The sequence below is a fragment of the Pogona vitticeps genome, chromosome 12 (genome assembly GCF_051106095.1).
Source record: "Pogona vitticeps strain Pit_001003342236 chromosome 12, PviZW2.1, whole genome shotgun sequence".
In the NCBI taxonomy this organism is placed as follows: domain Eukaryota; kingdom Metazoa; phylum Chordata; class Lepidosauria; order Squamata; family Agamidae; genus Pogona; species Pogona vitticeps.
Window position 1 is genome coordinate 8,933,691 of NC_135794.1, and position 17,549 is coordinate 8,951,239.

General features: G+C 42.8%; 1 protein-coding gene across 4 annotated transcripts; it reads right to left on the reverse strand.

The window, feature by feature from the left end:
- Positions 1-1,994: 1,994 nt before the first annotated feature.
- COX5A (cytochrome c oxidase subunit 5A) lies at positions 1,995-14,897 on the reverse strand. 4 transcript variants are annotated; one of them, XM_020814169.3, is made up of 5 exons: positions 14,690-14,897; positions 10,034-10,147; positions 8,386-8,507; positions 5,042-5,164; positions 1,995-2,159 (listed from the first exon to the last, which is right to left on the reverse strand). In XM_020814169.3, exons 1-4 carry the CDS (start codon positions 14,763-14,765, stop codon positions 5,051-5,053), a joined length of 426 nt encoding a protein of 141 aa, XP_020669828.1. In that variant the 5' UTR covers positions 14,766-14,897; the 3' UTR covers positions 1,995-2,159; positions 5,042-5,050. The 4 variants fall into 4 exon arrangements, with proteins under 4 accessions (XP_020669828.1, XP_020669827.1, XP_072837912.1 ...); XM_020814168.3 differs by having other exon boundaries at positions 10,034-10,150; positions 14,690-14,896; XM_072981811.2 differs by lacking the exon at positions 14,690-14,897 and adding an exon at positions 13,496-14,192 and having other exon boundaries at positions 10,034-10,150.
- Positions 14,898-17,549: the final 2,652 nt, after the last annotated feature.

Here is a 17,549-nt window from a genome sequence, read left to right on the forward strand (position 1 = left end):
GAAAATGCATTTAAGAATAGAAAGTGAACCATTTTCTCATGAATTTTATGTCAACCTAGAAAGTAACTTTTTAAAAACTCTTCCTGTTTAGTTTCCCCTTGGTTGTCCATATATTTAAGAAATCCCATCTGGAAAAGACCAATAGCAACAATTGTCCTAGATATTTGTGCTTCAGAACAGTGAGATTATGTATGAAAGGCAATTACTTCTTTGTATCAAGTGGAAATAGTTGTCACTCAAACCTAAACAAAAATACAGACTTCACCATGGTACTGATGTTAAATTCAAAGTACACACGTTCCTCGTTTTATGAAGTACACTGGAAACTCTTATTTCTGCTGCATGGATGACCAGCAGTTCCTCCTGGCTGCCATCACTCAATTTCCACCTGCTTAGAGAGCATAGCCATGAGGTTTTCCAGCCAAAAGAATCATCTTCTTGTGTTACTTCTCAAGGGTCTTCATGCCCATTCCAGAGGAAGCAAAAAGATGTTGCATAGCACTCTCAAAAGTTATAATATAGGTAATGCTCTCAAAAAATGCAGGAAAACAAGATTTCCATATATAAACTAAGTATACCCTTAAGTACCTGTGTTAGTCTTGGCTTTCCTTACCCTGCATGTAACCAATTCGCCAGCTACAGGAAGGAACAAGGAATTCTTGCTATAGGATTAATGAATATCTTACTCAATAATTCCAATTTCCAAAAATTCACCTGGATTGATAATATAGTTCCAAAATGAGCTCTGCACTGGCTTTAGTGAATACCCTAATTACTAACCTAATTGGCCTGATTCAGGCCAGTCTGTAGGAAGTGCTGACTGAGGCAGAATGGCCAGACTGACTTCCAAGAGAGAAAAAAAGTACAAGTCAAGTTATGTCCAGAGTACAAAGTGAATCGATGGGTCAGAAACCACTTTGGCCTTTCTTTTTGCCCCACCACCACCACACCCTTTTAAAGCAAAGTTTTAAATGTGCCTAGTATGCAAATCCTTGAAGTTTAATGTCTTGCACTCAGCAGATTCACTCCCCTCTTTAGTGTCTATCTTCCATTCAAAAATTTTACGTACCATCAGTGAAAAATATTAAAAAGTTAACAGCTGTTTCGGTTTCCTAGTGAAAGTCAACAGAAGGCTTTACAAACAAATTTAGACTTGTGGTGCAAACCCAATCATATGGGGCATGAATTGCTCTGGAATGAAGCCGGATCAATTCTGAAGCTGTGAACCCATTCCCAAAACAAACTAGGGAAATCACACAACTCTACTTTCAAACCCATTCTGAAACCGTAAGGTTTGGTAACACTGCTTTTTAAAAAATTAAGGGCACATTGTGTTTAATTTTGTGGCTTTTCTACGTTTCTCCAGTAGCATGAAATGTAAGTTGTATGCATGGAAGTGTTATTTGGGAATAAGGGCATATAATCTTTAAATAGGTAAAATATATAGGGAAATAAGCATTGGAACTTTATTGGAATTCATTTACCCTGAATTGGCAGATTCAATGTTATGTTGTGAAATTCTGGGGCCAAGATCAACAGAATTTTGAGCAGATAAGTATTTTAACAGTACATTACTGTCCTATGGAATTGAACAGTGAAAAAATTGGTAACAAACAGTATTTGCAGAACAGCTAAATATTGTAAATTAAAATATGAATTTTAATTAAATGAATGGTATAAAGAAGTATGGAATATTGCTTTTAATGATAAATTAACTTGTGATATTAAGTTTACAAACAGTTTCATAAACAAAAATATCTTTAGATATATTTTGGGAATTTTTATCGACTATGTATTAATTAAAGGGAAGGGTCATGTACCAACAAAAGAATCAATGCAGTTTGGAAGGGGAATGGGGCATCATAAATGAAATGCATGCAGTGTGTCATATATATAGATATATGTATATATACAGAGAGAGGATTCAATTAACTTTTGGATTTGGGAAGTAATACCTTATTTTCCAATATATAATCAGAGGCCACTAGACTAAATTCAGTTCAAACCAGTTCCCCTTTATTAGGTCCAGCTTCACAATGCATATTCCAGGACTCAATAAAAGGCAGAAATAATTTCCAATAAGTAATATAGTAATTGTCTGTCTCCAGGCAATTGTTGTATGGTCAGGTAGCATTAACAATGCACTCATCAAAACTCATCTGGAAGAGAAAAGATATTGGGGATTAGTTAAAAGACATCTACCCTCTTTTCTGGTTCTCTTGGACTCTCCCAGCCACCACAAAGCCTCTCTAAAAGAAAAAGGGATGGAAGAGTTGGGAAAGACACTCTGATCTATAGGCTGAAAAGGCTGCTCCCCCAAATGTCTTTGAGAGACCTCCACGTTTCTGCCATTTGTCTATGCCAGCCCTGTAACATCTCAACACCTCAAAGAACAGAGACCCTGCAATCCAGTTTGAAACAGTTCTAAGTCCCCCCAATTCATGTGCTATATTATATCTGCTAATATTTTGCTCTTTAGGGAAGGAACTATTAAACTGATGCACCCTCTCCAGAAAATATAAAGGATGTAATCTTCAGCCTCTTTGGGCTAGGCTTCAGACTCAAGGCAGAGAAGAGGAACAGAAGTAAGCACAACTTTCAATTCAAACGGGCTTACTAAAATTAGTTGCATTGTTTCTAATGTTAAAGCTTTTCATGTGTTTCTAATATTTACACACAACATAAAGTAGACGGTTCTCCAAACACTAGATTATCTTAAGAAGCTGCCAATGAGGAAATATGCTGAGGCCCCAATTCACTACTACCAGTGTTGCTTTTGGAGAAGGGTGGGAAATCTCCAGAGGTCTGGAAGTTGCATGTGCTCAACTCTGAACCTTGGACAGTGGCACCTTCTCCCATAACGCTAATTCCCCCAGACATGTGTGTCTGTTTTAGTATAAAAATTGGAAGAGGGGTCTGAAAAACAACTCTTACTCTTCCAACTGCCAGTTTTCTAAACATGATCCCATCTGAAAACATGCAAAGCTTCCTCTCCCCCATTTCCCCTTATGCTGCTCCCCCCTGCATTAGAAGAACTCAAATCATTCTTATTAAGTAAACCTGTCTTTTCTCTCTAAAGATCACTATACCAAGTGGACACTCAAAGGAAAGTAATATTATATTGACATAACAAATTAAGTTTATGCAGGCTTAAAAATTAAGAAAAGTAAGGTCTGTTGTATTTTGTTCTCTTCCTGCTGTCCTGATGGTAAGCCAGAGTGGGCAACACACAATTCATGGGCTGTAAATGCCCCTCATGGGCATTTCTCAGACCCTAGGTAAAAAAGGAGGGTGGCAGGAATTGTTTTATCCAGTTGTACAGACTTCTAGAAGCACTGTCTGTCCATCAGCCAATCCATCTGTCCTTCTGTCTGTCTGTCCACCCATCCTCCCTCCCCCTCAGGATCCCAAACAAAGAAAAATGAAGTCAGAAGTGGCCATCCGGCCATCGATATTTGGCGGAACGCCTCCTCCCACCAAGGTCTACCCGGATCACCCGCGCGAGTCAGGAGGTGAGGCTGAGGAGCCTGACGCCGAGAGAGGCCCAGAAGGAGAAGACACAAAACCGGGCCTTCTCGGCGGTGGCTCCTCACCTCTGGAACAATCTCCCTCTGGCGATTCGCGCGGCCCCCACGCTGGGCACCCTTAAAACCCAATTAAAAACATGGCTGTTTATTCAGGCCTTCCCTCCAGCCAACTCTTGATTTTTTCTTACTTTACCTTTTTTTTTTTATTGCTGTTCTTGTTTGATTATTATGTATTTGTCTATGTTTTATTATTTGATTTTATATTTGGAAGCCGCCTAGAGTGGTCCGGTGGGCCAGATAGGCGGGGTATAAATTAAATAATTAAATAAATAAATACTTTGTCCCCCATTCTTTATTCTGGGGGCATTTCTGGCCATATCCAGATAGGATAGGAGCTGAAGACAAAAAAAGCCTCCCTGAACTTGCCTACCCCTTGACAATTTTCCCCCATAAACTTATACTTTCAAACTATGAGCACTGATGTCTTTGCAAAATTTTTAATGCTGCTCTGTTAACAGAACAGCAATGATGAAGCCCAAGTAGGCTGGTCTATTCCCCTTATGAATAGCAAAAATAACTACAAAACACATACACACGTGCGCGTGCACACACACACCTAGCTGCCAGCAGCAAAGTGTGAAAGGATCACTTAGTTGGAGACAACCAAGTAGACAGGAACATTAGAAGGCTACAGTAGAAATAAATGCCAAAATATCAAACCTGACTTTATAATACCTGAAATACATCCAGTGGCTGAAATCCTGTTGCCCAGCATAATAAGCCATAACCAGAATAAGCCCATGGTATCAGTGGGGATTTGGTGAATCAACTCCTCCGTACATTCCATGGGCCTACTCTACTCGTGACTTATTATGCTAAGCAACAGGATTTTAACCACTGTATTATTATCTAGTCTTTTGGAGAAATTGACTAGGTCTTCTTTTTCCCCACTGAAATCTATCTGTTCTACATAAGATAACATTTAAATTATTTGGTTGCATTTTTCAACCAACTTTTCTACAAGCACTCGCCAAACTGTGTATCTATTTTAACAAAACCATGTTCAAATATAGTTTCAAGAATTCTTCTCAACTCTAACAACTAATATAGAGTTTTAGGCTAGCATAGGCCACGTAGAGCAGTGGTCCCCAACCTTTCTGATACCACGGACCAGCTGGGGAAGGCGTGGAACACCCCTGCGCTCGCATGCATGCATGAGGGTGGGTACTCGCACGCATGTGCAAAGAGGCAGGAGGCACTCATGTGGATGCACGAAGGGCAGAGGAGCACTTGCACGCATGTGCGAAGGGGCATGGGTGTTCACAGACATTCATGCACATGCATTAAGGTGGGGGGCACTCATGCGCTTGTGCGGAGGGGCCGGAGGGGCTGTGCAAGGGGGAGTACATGGGGGGGGGAATCTGTCTCCACAGCCAGGTCCAGCTCAGGCTACAGACTGCAGACCAGGGGTTGGGGACCCCTGATGTAGAGGACTGAAATAACTGTTCCCTTACCTATAAACTTTACAGTTTGTCCAGACCAAGTTCCTCTGGAGTTGAGATTCCCAATTCGTTAATAACTGGTCTAAGCTCCTGGAGGACATATGGATATATGTCCTTGTGAGGTCCAGCTTTGTCCTAATTGGAGGGAAAATAACATGAATTTAGCTTATAAATGGAACAAAAGCAAAACCTAGAGAGGTTTATGATAACAAGTAGGTACTGAATAAAGAAATAAAGAAGGTAGGGAAATATATAGCAATATAGAGTAACACAGCAAACAAATAAGAATTAAAGAATTAGGACTCATCACATCTAATGTAGTGAACTTTAGCCGAACTCGACTCCTAGAAACTAGGTGCGAAGAAGCCTATTTACAACACAACAGATCCTTAGTCCTCAGGAGAAGCAACATCAACATATAGATAAAGAATACACATCTGGAGTGCCAGGATGTCTGAAAATTAGAAGGGACAACAAGAGCCTCCATCTCTCCATTCCCTATTAAGAACCAAGAGGTTGTGGGATCACAACCTAAACACCAATTAGGGCAAGAATTCAAACTTGTTGCAGATTAGACCCAATCACAGTTTTGGGGTTTATGACTCTTTGTTTGTAAATAGTATATATGTATCTGACCTATGTATTTTTTTGGGGGGGGGGCTTCTCACTCTTTAAGAGAGGAGCCCCAGCTGTCTGTTTTGGTATATTTTGCTCTTTTTACAAAACTTGTATCACAGCTGGCTCTTCTGCGTCCCACCCTCTGCTGGAGATTAGCTCCAAATTTAAGCCTTAAAAATCAAGGCTAACAGTTGGTGCATCGGCCGGCTCTTCTCCAGTGATTTTTTTCCCTCCACAACCAGTGGATCAGACCTCTTGGAATGCGTTTTGAGCCACTGGGCAGCCCTGGGAGATCTTCAGCAGGGGATGACGAAATCCCGATTGATCCATTTATGCACTATGGAATGGCCTGGGATGTCTGCTTTGTTCCCTCCCCCTTGGCTACCTGAGGACAGCTTGGATGCTGCCACTATAGATGTATTGCTGAACTGGTGTTGGAATCTGCCTGGGAAAATAGATGAAGGACATCTTAAATATGCAGGATGCCTATGTCTTCAAGGAAATAATTAATATACGATTGTCAGTCCACTGAAGCATTCTTTCAAAAATATTTTTAAATATGCAAAATACATGCCTCTTATAGAAAGTTTCCCTCTGATAAGTGGACAGCATAAAAGGGTTACCTCTTTCATCTTGAAGTACATTACAAAATTCCAGCTCTGGCCAGGAAGAAGGACCCTACCCCTAGTCACAAAGCTCACAGTCAGCAATATAGAACCAGTGGCTGAGGAAACAGAACTGTCAACAACAACAACTAGAAAACATACTGAACCATTAACACACAGCACAGAACAGGCAAGGACTTCACAAAGCCAAATACATCAGAACAAGGACTGTGCAAACACAAGTTCTATTGCTCCTCTATGTCTCTTCTGCAAACAAATCGCCACCCAGGGGGTGGTATTGGGTCCACTTCTCACTGACCTTCATGGTAACACAAACTTTCTGTTATAGTTCACTGGAAGAAAGGATCTGGCACAAAAAAGCTGTACCACAGCAACACTCCTCCACAACTGGGAAGGTAGCTCAAAGAACATACTGGACCAACACATGGCCAAAGAAAATTTCACCTGGTGTTTATTTACTGATCCTATTGTGGTTTTTAAAGGTGGAAAGGGTGACCCACGAGGCTGTCCTGCCAATGCTTGTGCATTAAGGCTTTCACTCCTCACATTAAATGAAGCATAAGACCACCCTGGATTGGTATGCCAAGGGGATGCATTCGTTTATTTTTACAGATGTTGACAGGACAAGCAATGTTAACTCTTAACAAGCATCCTTTCATTTCACTCTCAACCGCCACTATCCTGCCCAAACTCCCCAAACTTTCTTCCAACTCTCAATCTCAACTCTGACTCTTCCACTACCTCCCCCTCCTCCTGCTGAGTTTTTTATATCTTGTGGCTCTGCCCCTCCAGTACTCCCATTGCTCTATGCAAATAGCATATGAATATTCATGACCTGGGCAGATGCCACTAAGGATGACTAAATACAGTGGTGCCTCACTAGATGATGATAATCCGTTCCACTGAAATCACTGTTTAGCGAAATCATTGTCTAGCAAAAAGCATTTCCCGACTGGAATGCATTGAAGCCTGTTTAATACATTCCAATAGGGAAGAATCGTCGTTGTCTAGCGAAGATCGGCCATAGGAAAGCCGCTTTGTGAACCATCAATCAGCTGTTTAAATCGCTGTCTTGCAAAGCTTAGGTCCCGAAAACACCTGTTTTGTGAGCGTGGAGGGAGCTGTCAAAATCGTCGTCTAGCGAAAATCGGTTTGTGAAGCAGGGACCAAACATTGTCCAGCAAAATTCCCCCAGAGGAATCACTGTTTTGCGAATCTCTATAGCAATCGCAAAAAGTCAGTGTCTAGCGAAAAAACTGTCATGCGGGGTAACTGTCTAGCGAGGCACCACCGTATCGCTCCTCCCTGTGCTCCAGTGAAATAGATATGTTGTTCCACCATGTGGAGAACCACCACCATGTACTGGATTTGCTGTTTCAGAAACAGTGAGACGACCAGGGAGATGAATTAAGGAACCAATCACAAGACCATGACAGACATAAAACAATAGCTGCCATATAAACATGTACCACCAAAGCTGTCAGCACCTTTATTCATTTGGGTTCTAAAGAAAGGCTGAATGGCAGTGCCCTATTTGGAAGTGCAATGATAATGAAAAGAACCTCTTGTATGTGGCCTTAATGGAGAGATATTGGCAGGGCTTCCTCTGGATTCATGCACATAAGGCAGTCTTCTGAGTGGACAGCCACTGCTGCTGGCTGAAGTGTTTCTATCCTGAATTTTCTCTCCTTGATGAAATAATAAATTCTGCATGCAGGACGACCCTATAAAAGCTATTCTTTTAGGGCGCAGTGGGAAAAAAATGAAAAGGCGCCAAGGTCCTCCTGTTGCTTAGCACTGGTTCAATGGTCTAACATTCAAGAGATGTTGAACGGTACTGTTCTGATGTGCCGTTGTGGTGTGATGTGGAAAAAAAGCCAGTTCTCAAGCATCAATTACCGTATTTTCCATGTATACGCTTTTGTCTAAAATCTTTAGATTAAAAATTGAGGGTCGTCTTATACACAGAAGTAAGGAAGGGGGGGGATCAAATCGCTTTGATTCCCTGCTTTCCCCCTTCACTTTCTTTGCCAATGAAATGGGACCCAACACATATTATATTAGGCAATGAAGAAGACATCAGTTCCTCACATTCAGGACCATTTTACTGACCTTTACAGCTTCTAAGAGACGGACTGTAGTAGCAAAGTCATTTAGTCGTCTGCATGCCCGTAAAGCAGCTTCAATGATTTTTGGTTCTGGGACCAGATCATATTGAAATATCATACTTGCACCTGTGAGAAGAAACACAAATATGAGAACAGTTTTTTATCCACTTACAAGCTCACAAGATATGCCACACAGATGCCATCTGTGTCCACAGAACTCGACATTGAGTATACTAGAAATGGGGGTATTCGTATACAAATATCTCCGGGCAGCTGGAGTTAACGAGGGTCCGGCCCCTGGGACCAGAACGTCCATTCACGTGTCTGGCGGCAGCCTCTCTCTTCCTTCCAATTGCTCTGAAGTGCCGCTCTGCTAGCCACTCGGCAGCCTTGCAGAGAGACGCGTCCTCTCTCCCTCTGCCAGGAGTGGCTAGCCAGCTGGGAAGAGAACAGCGGTTGGGAGTGATTGGAAGGATGAGTGGGTCCACCAGCACCAGCAGACGTGTGAGTGGGCAGTCCAGCCCCAGGGGCCATGACCCTCGTTAACTACAGCTGCCCAGGGATATTTGTATACGTATACCAATACCCCCATCTCTAGAGTATACCCAAGCTTCACAGAATGTACTCATAATACAAACCAAACTTTATCTGTCCTGCATGGCACTAATTTCCCTGCATCATCATTGGATAGTCCCACAGTACATACAAGGCTGATTCTCTTCCCTCTATTTAAGACAAACTTATACAACAAAGCTTCATGCATGACTTAAAATGTTTTAAATTCAAAATCTAAACTGTCCAAAGTCCTGAGGTACAGATATAACTAAGCTCTTTCCTGACAGAACTCAGACTTCAGAACACTTCTTGAGTTATCATCTATTAGCAAAGACATTCTTTTCTCAAAAAATCAGCATTTTGACATCATTAATGGTGTTAATAATACCATCATCATTTTGAAAGCCCATTTTACCCTCTGAGAGAAAAAGGATGAGGCCATGTGGTCCCCAAGATTGCACAAATGCAAGGGTGGGTGAAACCTTTTATCAGACCACTATAAAATCATATAAACTGCAAACTTTTGTGGAGAAACCCAACTTCCTCAGGCTCAGCACTAATGCTTCATGGATAGTGCAAAAAACAAAAACAAAAATGCAGACAGAAGTTCAGAAATTTGATGGTACATGTCTTGAGAGATGACTCCTGTCCTCTTTAGGCTGCATTCTCAAACATTCCTCCAGGAGGTTCTTCCCATGTCAGTTTCTCACCCCTCTACTGTGTATTGCGCACATAAACCTATGGCCCAACTGTTAAGCTCCATGTGTTTGAGCAAATGATTGTAATTCACAAAAGGTCACCTTTAAATAAACCTGTGTTAATCTCCAAGGCTCCACAACCTTTTTTTGCCTTTATTTTTGTTAAGCATGGTGAAACAGACTAACATAGACATCTCTTTGAAAAAGATTCTAAAGGTTTTATAGCATTTACTTTTTCCTGTCCATGGAGGCAAACACAAAATGAAGTTTTCTAACAAGTTACTTAGTAAGCTGGTCTATTGCTATTTACCTTCTCCTAAGAATAGTCTCTCAGTAAAATATGTTACTGTGCATTCAGTAGGGCCTTTCAGCACTTTGATACTCCTTTCCCAACCTCACCTTTCCTCAGCTCCCAATCATCAATCTCTGGTCTGTTGAAGTATGTTACCCAGCGAGCATCAAACTCTTCATCCGTCTCCTGATGATGAGAATAGCCGCGTGCGGGTGATACTGCTGCTGAAAGACCCAAACAGAGAAGGGAAAAGAAGAGGAAGTTGTTGAAGAGATAAAGAAAAGAACTTCAATGCAGCAAGAACAGACATAAAATATCAAATAGCACAGCTTCCTGCCTGTAGTAATTGTCTCTGCATAGCTCAGCCCAGTGGCAAAGTGCTGTTGTCTTCCCACCCTACTTCAGGGCAGTACTACATTTCTTGGTTAGGGTAACAATGAAGCCTTAATGGAACTTTCCCTTCTTTCAAGAGAACAGAACAATACTAAGTAAAGACAATAGTCTGTAGTGGTCATCCAGCTGAAAAAATCGTAGTGACTGTGCTATTACTGCTGCACAAGAATTCCATTTCCTAGCAGAAGCAGGGAGAGTGAGTCTACATAAACATGTCAGCTGGTAGACCACAGTATTGATTTTAATAGTTGCAGCAAAATATTTTTAATGTTTATGGCAAGTCATGTAAAACCTAGAAGTGCAACTCTTCCACTAGACAAATACTTAGTCACCTGCTTACACTAGTTAACTTTAATGCACATATGATGGGTATTTCTCCATGTTTTTAAAACGAAAGTATCCAGTCACTTTGGTGTTATTTCTTTCCTAAGTTTAAGAACAAATGGACAGTTCCTTCTATGAAAAGATTCTCATAATCCAGGAAAGTATGCAACAGCACTGCTAATAAACTAAACTAACAGGCGCATGAAGAAAAGAAAAGAGGAAGGAAAGGTAACTGAGAACACACTAAACTGAAATTCTACTTAAATGGAAATGCCATAATAAACTAGGCATGTCTTTCAGTACTTTTTAAAGAGTGAGAAGAACTGGACTGTGTGATAATCCAGAGGTAACAAGTGCCAAAGATAAGGTTTTGTCAGGAGAACATGGTCAGATTCAAAACAGAAACAATATAATGAAGAGTAGCTGTAGGCTAGGCCTCCAGTCTGTGTTGTTCTATGCACCAATTAGCATTTCACTCAATATAACTAGGATTGTTGTTGTTGTTGTTGTTTAATCGTTAAGTCGTGTCCAAATCTTCGTGACCCCATGGACCAGAGCACGGCAGGCCCTCCTGTCTTTCACTGCCTCCCGGCATTGGGTAAAATTCATGTTGGTAGCTTCGATGACATTGTCCAACCATCTCATCCTCTGCCGTTCCCTTCTCCTCTTGACTTCACACTTTCCCAACATCAGGGTCTTTTCCAGGGAGTCTTCTCTTCTCATGAGATGGCCAAAGTACTGGAGCCTCAGCTTCAGGATCTGTCCTTCCAGTGAGCACTCAGGGTTGATTTCCTTCAGAACGGATAGGTTTGGTCTCCTTGCAGTCCAGGGGACTCTCAAGAGTCTAGTAGGATTACTATTGTTTAATTTAGTAGAATCTAGGATTTTATTTTGCAAGTGATATTGTATATGAATGACAGCTTTTCCTATTAAGAAGAGAGTTGCATACTGCCTTCATATTCATAAATCTTAATAATTATATGCCCTCAAGTTAATCCTGATTTATAGCGATTTTTCCTTGGGTACTCTAGGTATAAAGTACTCCACTGGTTTACTAGTGCCTCTTCTTGGTGGCAATCTAGGATGATGCAGCTTGCTCAGATCTCAACAGATCACCTTAAAGTTTAACAGCTTTCATTTTTATCTTTCAAGTGCTCAATTTTTGGGGGCCACAAAACCTGCAATAAGCAAACAATTTCTGTGGCACTTAAACCTATACCTTCAATTTTTAAATTAACAGACTAAGAACAGCTCATTCACAATGTGTCATAACTCTAAACTAATTCTCTGTGACTCTACTATTTCCATTATTTATCTGGCCCCACCCCACAGCTGTTATACTTTCAGCTCCACAGGAACCTACTTCCTTCATGGTTTCAACACAACTAACTACTGTAACAGCATATATAACATGGTTTTTGCAAGCACCATCACCACTGTAATTAACAAAAATGGCAGTTTGAATATTTTCTGATAGCAAGCTACTGAGAATTTAAAAGGACCTTAAAACTACCATTAGAGTAAACTGGTAAGTCAACATCCACATGCAATACACATTGCCTTTAATAAAAAAATAAACAGATGGCTGGAAATGTCAACCTCAAAACCATCTTCAGCAAACTTACAGTGCATGTTCAGAGCAGAAAAATAATTCCTCATAACAGATGTCAAGGTACAAGGTTTTTCTTTTTTAAAGATTCTTATTCCTATGCTACACCATTTATTACTGTCACAAACGTCTTGTGACCTACTCCGAAGTAGTGTCATTTTGCAAGCTCAAGATCAAATTTATATTCCTAGAAACTCCAGTAATGCTATGAGTGTGCAAGCCCTACCTTGTAGCAGATGTGGTTTATGGAGGTTTGTTGGCAGAAAATTAACTCTTTCGTTAATTGAAATAAAGCTTAGTCAAAATGCCGAAAACCATGGGCAAGAACAGGTTGTGCCAATCCCTCTGGTCAAAGCTTGGGTTTTTAACACCAGGGCAAAGTACAGGTATAGGGGAAAAAAACTGGAGACATATTGTCTGAGGTTACACAGTAAACAAAGCACACTTCCTTCAGCTTTCTAGTAGCACCTTCTTTGAAGCTGCTCTATCTATCTTCCATTGTATACATACACACTGAATATTTGTCCATGGGCTAGCTGCGGCCCTCCTAATGCCATATAACTGACAATCATGGATGAGCTTTGTGAATGATTCAGTTGTCCTGTAATGTAATACACAAGCTATGGTAAGCTTAATACACAATAGTAGCTAGAAGAACTGATTTGGCAAGGGCTTCTGGATGGAGAAAACCAAGGAAAAGTTTGAAGAATGGATTATGAGGAATTATAGATGAGCAAAGGCAAGAATGGCTCTCAAGAGCTCTCACATGTAAATACTGTAGTAGCTACAGTAGTTCTGAAAGCATGGTTATGTTGCAATTCAAATTTAAACAAAAATGAGTTCAAAAGGCTAGGTATGCTGGATGTTCACCTACAAAACATGAGAACAAGTTAAGAGCTTTACTGAAAGGGAGTGGATAGAAAAACATTTATTTATTGCTGCTTCAGAGAAATTTGACGATACACGACTATCCATTCCACATCTCTTTTGCAACACACTTGTAAAATAAGTTACAAGAAACAGACAATTATTTATGTAAGTATTTGAGTACTGCCCCATTACTGCACACACTATTCTGAGTGTTTTACAAGTTTAAACTTTAAAATCCCACAGACAGCACATAACAATACACACAACAATAATGCAAAATACTAGAAAGAATAAAATATTGATCTTAACGTAAGTTATGTTTGCAAAATGCACAGTGCCAACCACAAAACTGCTGTTTTCCGACTAAACTCACAGTTATGTTGGAACTGGCAGAACTGCACTTCCATCCAAGGACATTTCTAGACAAAAGAAGATTCAAGATTTCCAAGATTTTTCATCTTGTAGTAAGCTAAACTGTTTGAAATGATGCAAACAGGAGTGGAAGCAGGAGGAGAGAATGTAGCCCTGTTGCAGATCAAACCAAGCTAAGAAGGTGGTGGCCAGAACAAAAATTAAATGAAAACGAGAGAGGAAAGAAGGCCAAGTACACCCTTTCCCAACCCTCTTCATCACTTCAGATCTTATTGAGGGCTGGCCCTGGCAAGCTCTCCCAATCCTCCACCCTGCTGTCAGCTGGGCCTTAAACCTGCTCTTTAACCTCTGTCCTTTCCCTCCAGCGGATAGCGGATCTCCCACTCAATGTCACCTCCAGGCCAAAGAGGATCAGGAGTCAGAAAAACAGGACACAAAGGCTCCAGAGGAGGATGACAAAAAACCAGCTGCAAAAGAAGAGCCAGGAACCCCCCCCCCAAAAAAAAAAACTCTGCCCTCCCTAGCTTTCTACGGTGCCAGAGCAAAAAGGCTCAGAAACTGGCCCAAGGTCATACCAGGCGACTTTGCCTAGCCCGACCTCCGAGGGATGTCTGTGGGGAGGAGGCTGACCCTCAAAAACGTGGAAAGCTCAAGTTCTGGGGAGGGAGGGAGGCGACGAGGGCGGGTGTCTCGCTTTCGCTCCGGGCCTCGCCTGCCCCAGACAGGGTTGTCGGGCGTTGGGAGGAAGAGAGAAGCCATGTCGGCCGCCTTGAGTTCAAAAAAGAGAGAATATATGAAGAAAAATAATAACAAATAAGAGGGGGGGAGAATAAATAGGACGGGGCGGTGGGGGTGGGCGCTGAGAGATGTGGCGGCGTGAAGCGGCCTGAGGCCCTGCAGAAAACGGAGGAAAGGATTCTTGGCGGCCTCCTTTCTGGCCTCGGTTCCTGCGGAGCTGCAGAATATCCGTGTGAGGGGAAGAGAGAAAATGGAGGGCCGCGGCGGGGCCGGCGAGCAGAGGCTTCCCCCTCGCCTTGGTCGGCGACGGGGGTCACGGCAAGGACACGGCGCGGCCTACGACCGAGAGGCTCCGAAGCCGCCGCCGCCGCCGAGGAAGGAAAAGCGGGGAGAGGGAGGAGGAGGAGGAAGGTCGGCGCCACAGGATGACACCCGCGCGCCCAGCCCCGCTACCCACCTGAGGGGGAGGCCCTGGGCGCAAGGCCGCGGGCGGCGGGCCCACAACGGCGGAGGAGCTGAGCGGCCGCCAACATGGCCGAGAGCGCGCGAGGGAAGAGAGGAGGAGGAGGAGGCGGCGGCGGCGGCGGTGGGACTGGCGCGCGCGCTCACACACACGCCTGCCCTGCGGCTGCTGCTGCTGCTCCTTCGACAACGGCAACTGTTTCCCTCACACGGGCACGCGTCCGCTCGGGCAAACAGGGGAGGAGCCCGGCTACGGCAGGGCGAAGAGGACAAACCTCTTTAGGACGGTAAGCGAGTGAACAGGCCGCGCCTGCGCCGTTCTGATCCCCCTCGCCGCTGTCGAGTGTTTCGCCGGACGAAGAGGACAAACCTCTTCGTACGGCAAAATACTCGACAGCGGCGAGGGGGTCAGAACGGCGCAGGCGCGGCCCGATCACTCGCTTACCGTCTTCATGCGACGGCCATTTTCTGAAGGGGGAGGAATTTGTAGTCCTCTCTCTCTCTCTCTCTCTCTCTCTCTCTCGCATAGAATTGAAAGAAAATAATAAGCAAGGGGAGGCGTCTTGACGGGAAAACCAATTGATAGCAGAAACAGGACGGTTCAAACCATGGCTATCATTAAAAATATTAGCTGTTGCGGAATTATAGACTGCAACCCTTTTGAGGCAGGGTCCTGTCCCCTTGTAATTTATCAAGAATGATGCATTAGGTCAAAAGGTGCCCCCTCAGAGGTGATGAACTACAACTCCCATCAGCCTGTGGTGAGACGAGAGGTGCTGGAAGTTGCAGTACAATGACATCTGGAGAGATGTACTTGGCCACCACTGGCACTATTGATATTTACATATAGGTACACATACAGATATTTTATCTATGTAGGCTCCTTGTGAAGTCCAAGGTCAGGTCACTGACCCCCCTGGTGATGATGATGATGATGACTATCAAACGGGAATCTGGATAGTGGAAGGAAAAATGTCCACCAGCAGCTCTTTGCCAATATCTAGGATTTTTTTTTCTTTTCTGAATTTGATTTGGAAGTGTATGTTCCAAATTTGCATCTAATACACTGCACATGTGGAACTCGCTGCCACAAGATGTGATGGCCACAGACTTGACAGAGAGGCACAAACAGGCAGAGGCAGTTGCATCTAAAAGTTCCTCTGAAGCATGTCAATTGCTTGAATAGTTTGGCTGCAGGGAACTGGTATACAGTACTTTGGTGTTGTCTGGAGTGGCATTGGACGTGCATGCGAGCTCTGCAATTTGTATTGCCATTAAGATGGCAGGTTAACCTTGGACAAATTGTCATCAACCTAGATTACCTCTCAGAGTGTTTTGTGAGTCTGTACCACATAGCACTCCAAGCACTTGAATAAGCCAAATGTCATACATTTCCATCGGCAATCAAGGAGGGAGGCAGGTTGTCTGTTTATTGTGCTCATCACATGGTGCAGAGCCTGGATTTCTATTCTTTTTTTTTAATTATTCCTTTTGGCCTGCAGCTGCAACAGGAGATGAAATAACTACAGAAATTGGCAGGGGATTTACCTGCAGCCCAAATCTATGCAAATTAACTGAGAACCAAATTGCTCCGAAATCTTGCTCTAAAATCAAATGTGTCAGAATCTGAAGCCTGCTGCTTCTCTTTCTCTTCCTCCCTCCCTCTCTCTCAGTAGTAATTCATTTATATAGGAATTTCAAGATGGAATACTTTGATGGATTATTCACTATAAAAGCTATGCCTGCGGTTTAGCTGTTGTCCTAAAGGTTTCATCTTGATGTCAACATTCTGGAGAAGGCATACAATGAATTCAGAGGTGGAAATACATCTGGAAGTTCAGCTGAACGTGAACTTGTTGATAGGCTGAATTCAGCTGGATTCTTATTGTGTGGGCAAATCTGCTAAGGCCAGCCTGCATCCTGCCATGTGAATCAAGGAACAAGAATGCAGGTTGGCTTTGCAGTGTTACCTGGATTCATTAGGAATTGCCTTATACAATTTAGCTAGAGCTGGGAACCTCTGGCCCTCCAGAAGTTATTGAACTGCTAGCCCCGTAACCCTTCACCACTGGTTAGCTGTGTAGGGATGATAGGCTTTGGAGTCCAATCACATCTGGAAGGCCATAGGTTTCCCCAGGCCTGATTTAACCCAATATTGTGTGCTGTCACCTGTGAAATTTTTTGGAGCAACTCCAATGATCACTAGCTAGCATTATAATATCTGATTTGTTTAATGGAGGCATCAAGGGTTGAACTTTGACTGCTGGATAGCTCAGTGATTAGGTCTCTCTGGCTGAACAGCCAGAGAGTGGGAGTTTGATTCTCTACTGTGCCTCCTTAACAGGGTCTGGACTTGATGATCCATAGGATCCCCTCCACCCCTGCAGTTCTAAGATTATTGTTATTGTCCTTCTGTATGCAAACAGTATATTTTGCCATTGAGCCGCAAGTCCTTCCCTTGCATAGAGTGTTACTCTTGTGGCATATAAAAACTGTGCCCCAACTGCCACCTTGTGGCTTCTGGAAGTCCTTCTGGATAGTTTTAAACAGAGTTTTGAGAGGGAAGGAAAATTCCACCATTTAGTTGTACAAACTCCAATTTTTTTTTTCTTCTGTCTGGGATGTCTGTTGCAATGATATTACTTTCTCCAATATTCAGACTGCTGTTCTGAGTTGTTCGGAAAATGTGTTCCCACCCACCCACTCATTATTGTTCTAGCTGTCCCATTATTTTTATTTATTTAACTACCTTGGTACAAGAGGCAGTGCGGTGTAGTGGATAGAGTGGTGAAAGACCTGGGTTCAAATCCCTGCTCAGCCATGGACACTCACTGAGGATGGCAACAGTAGAATTA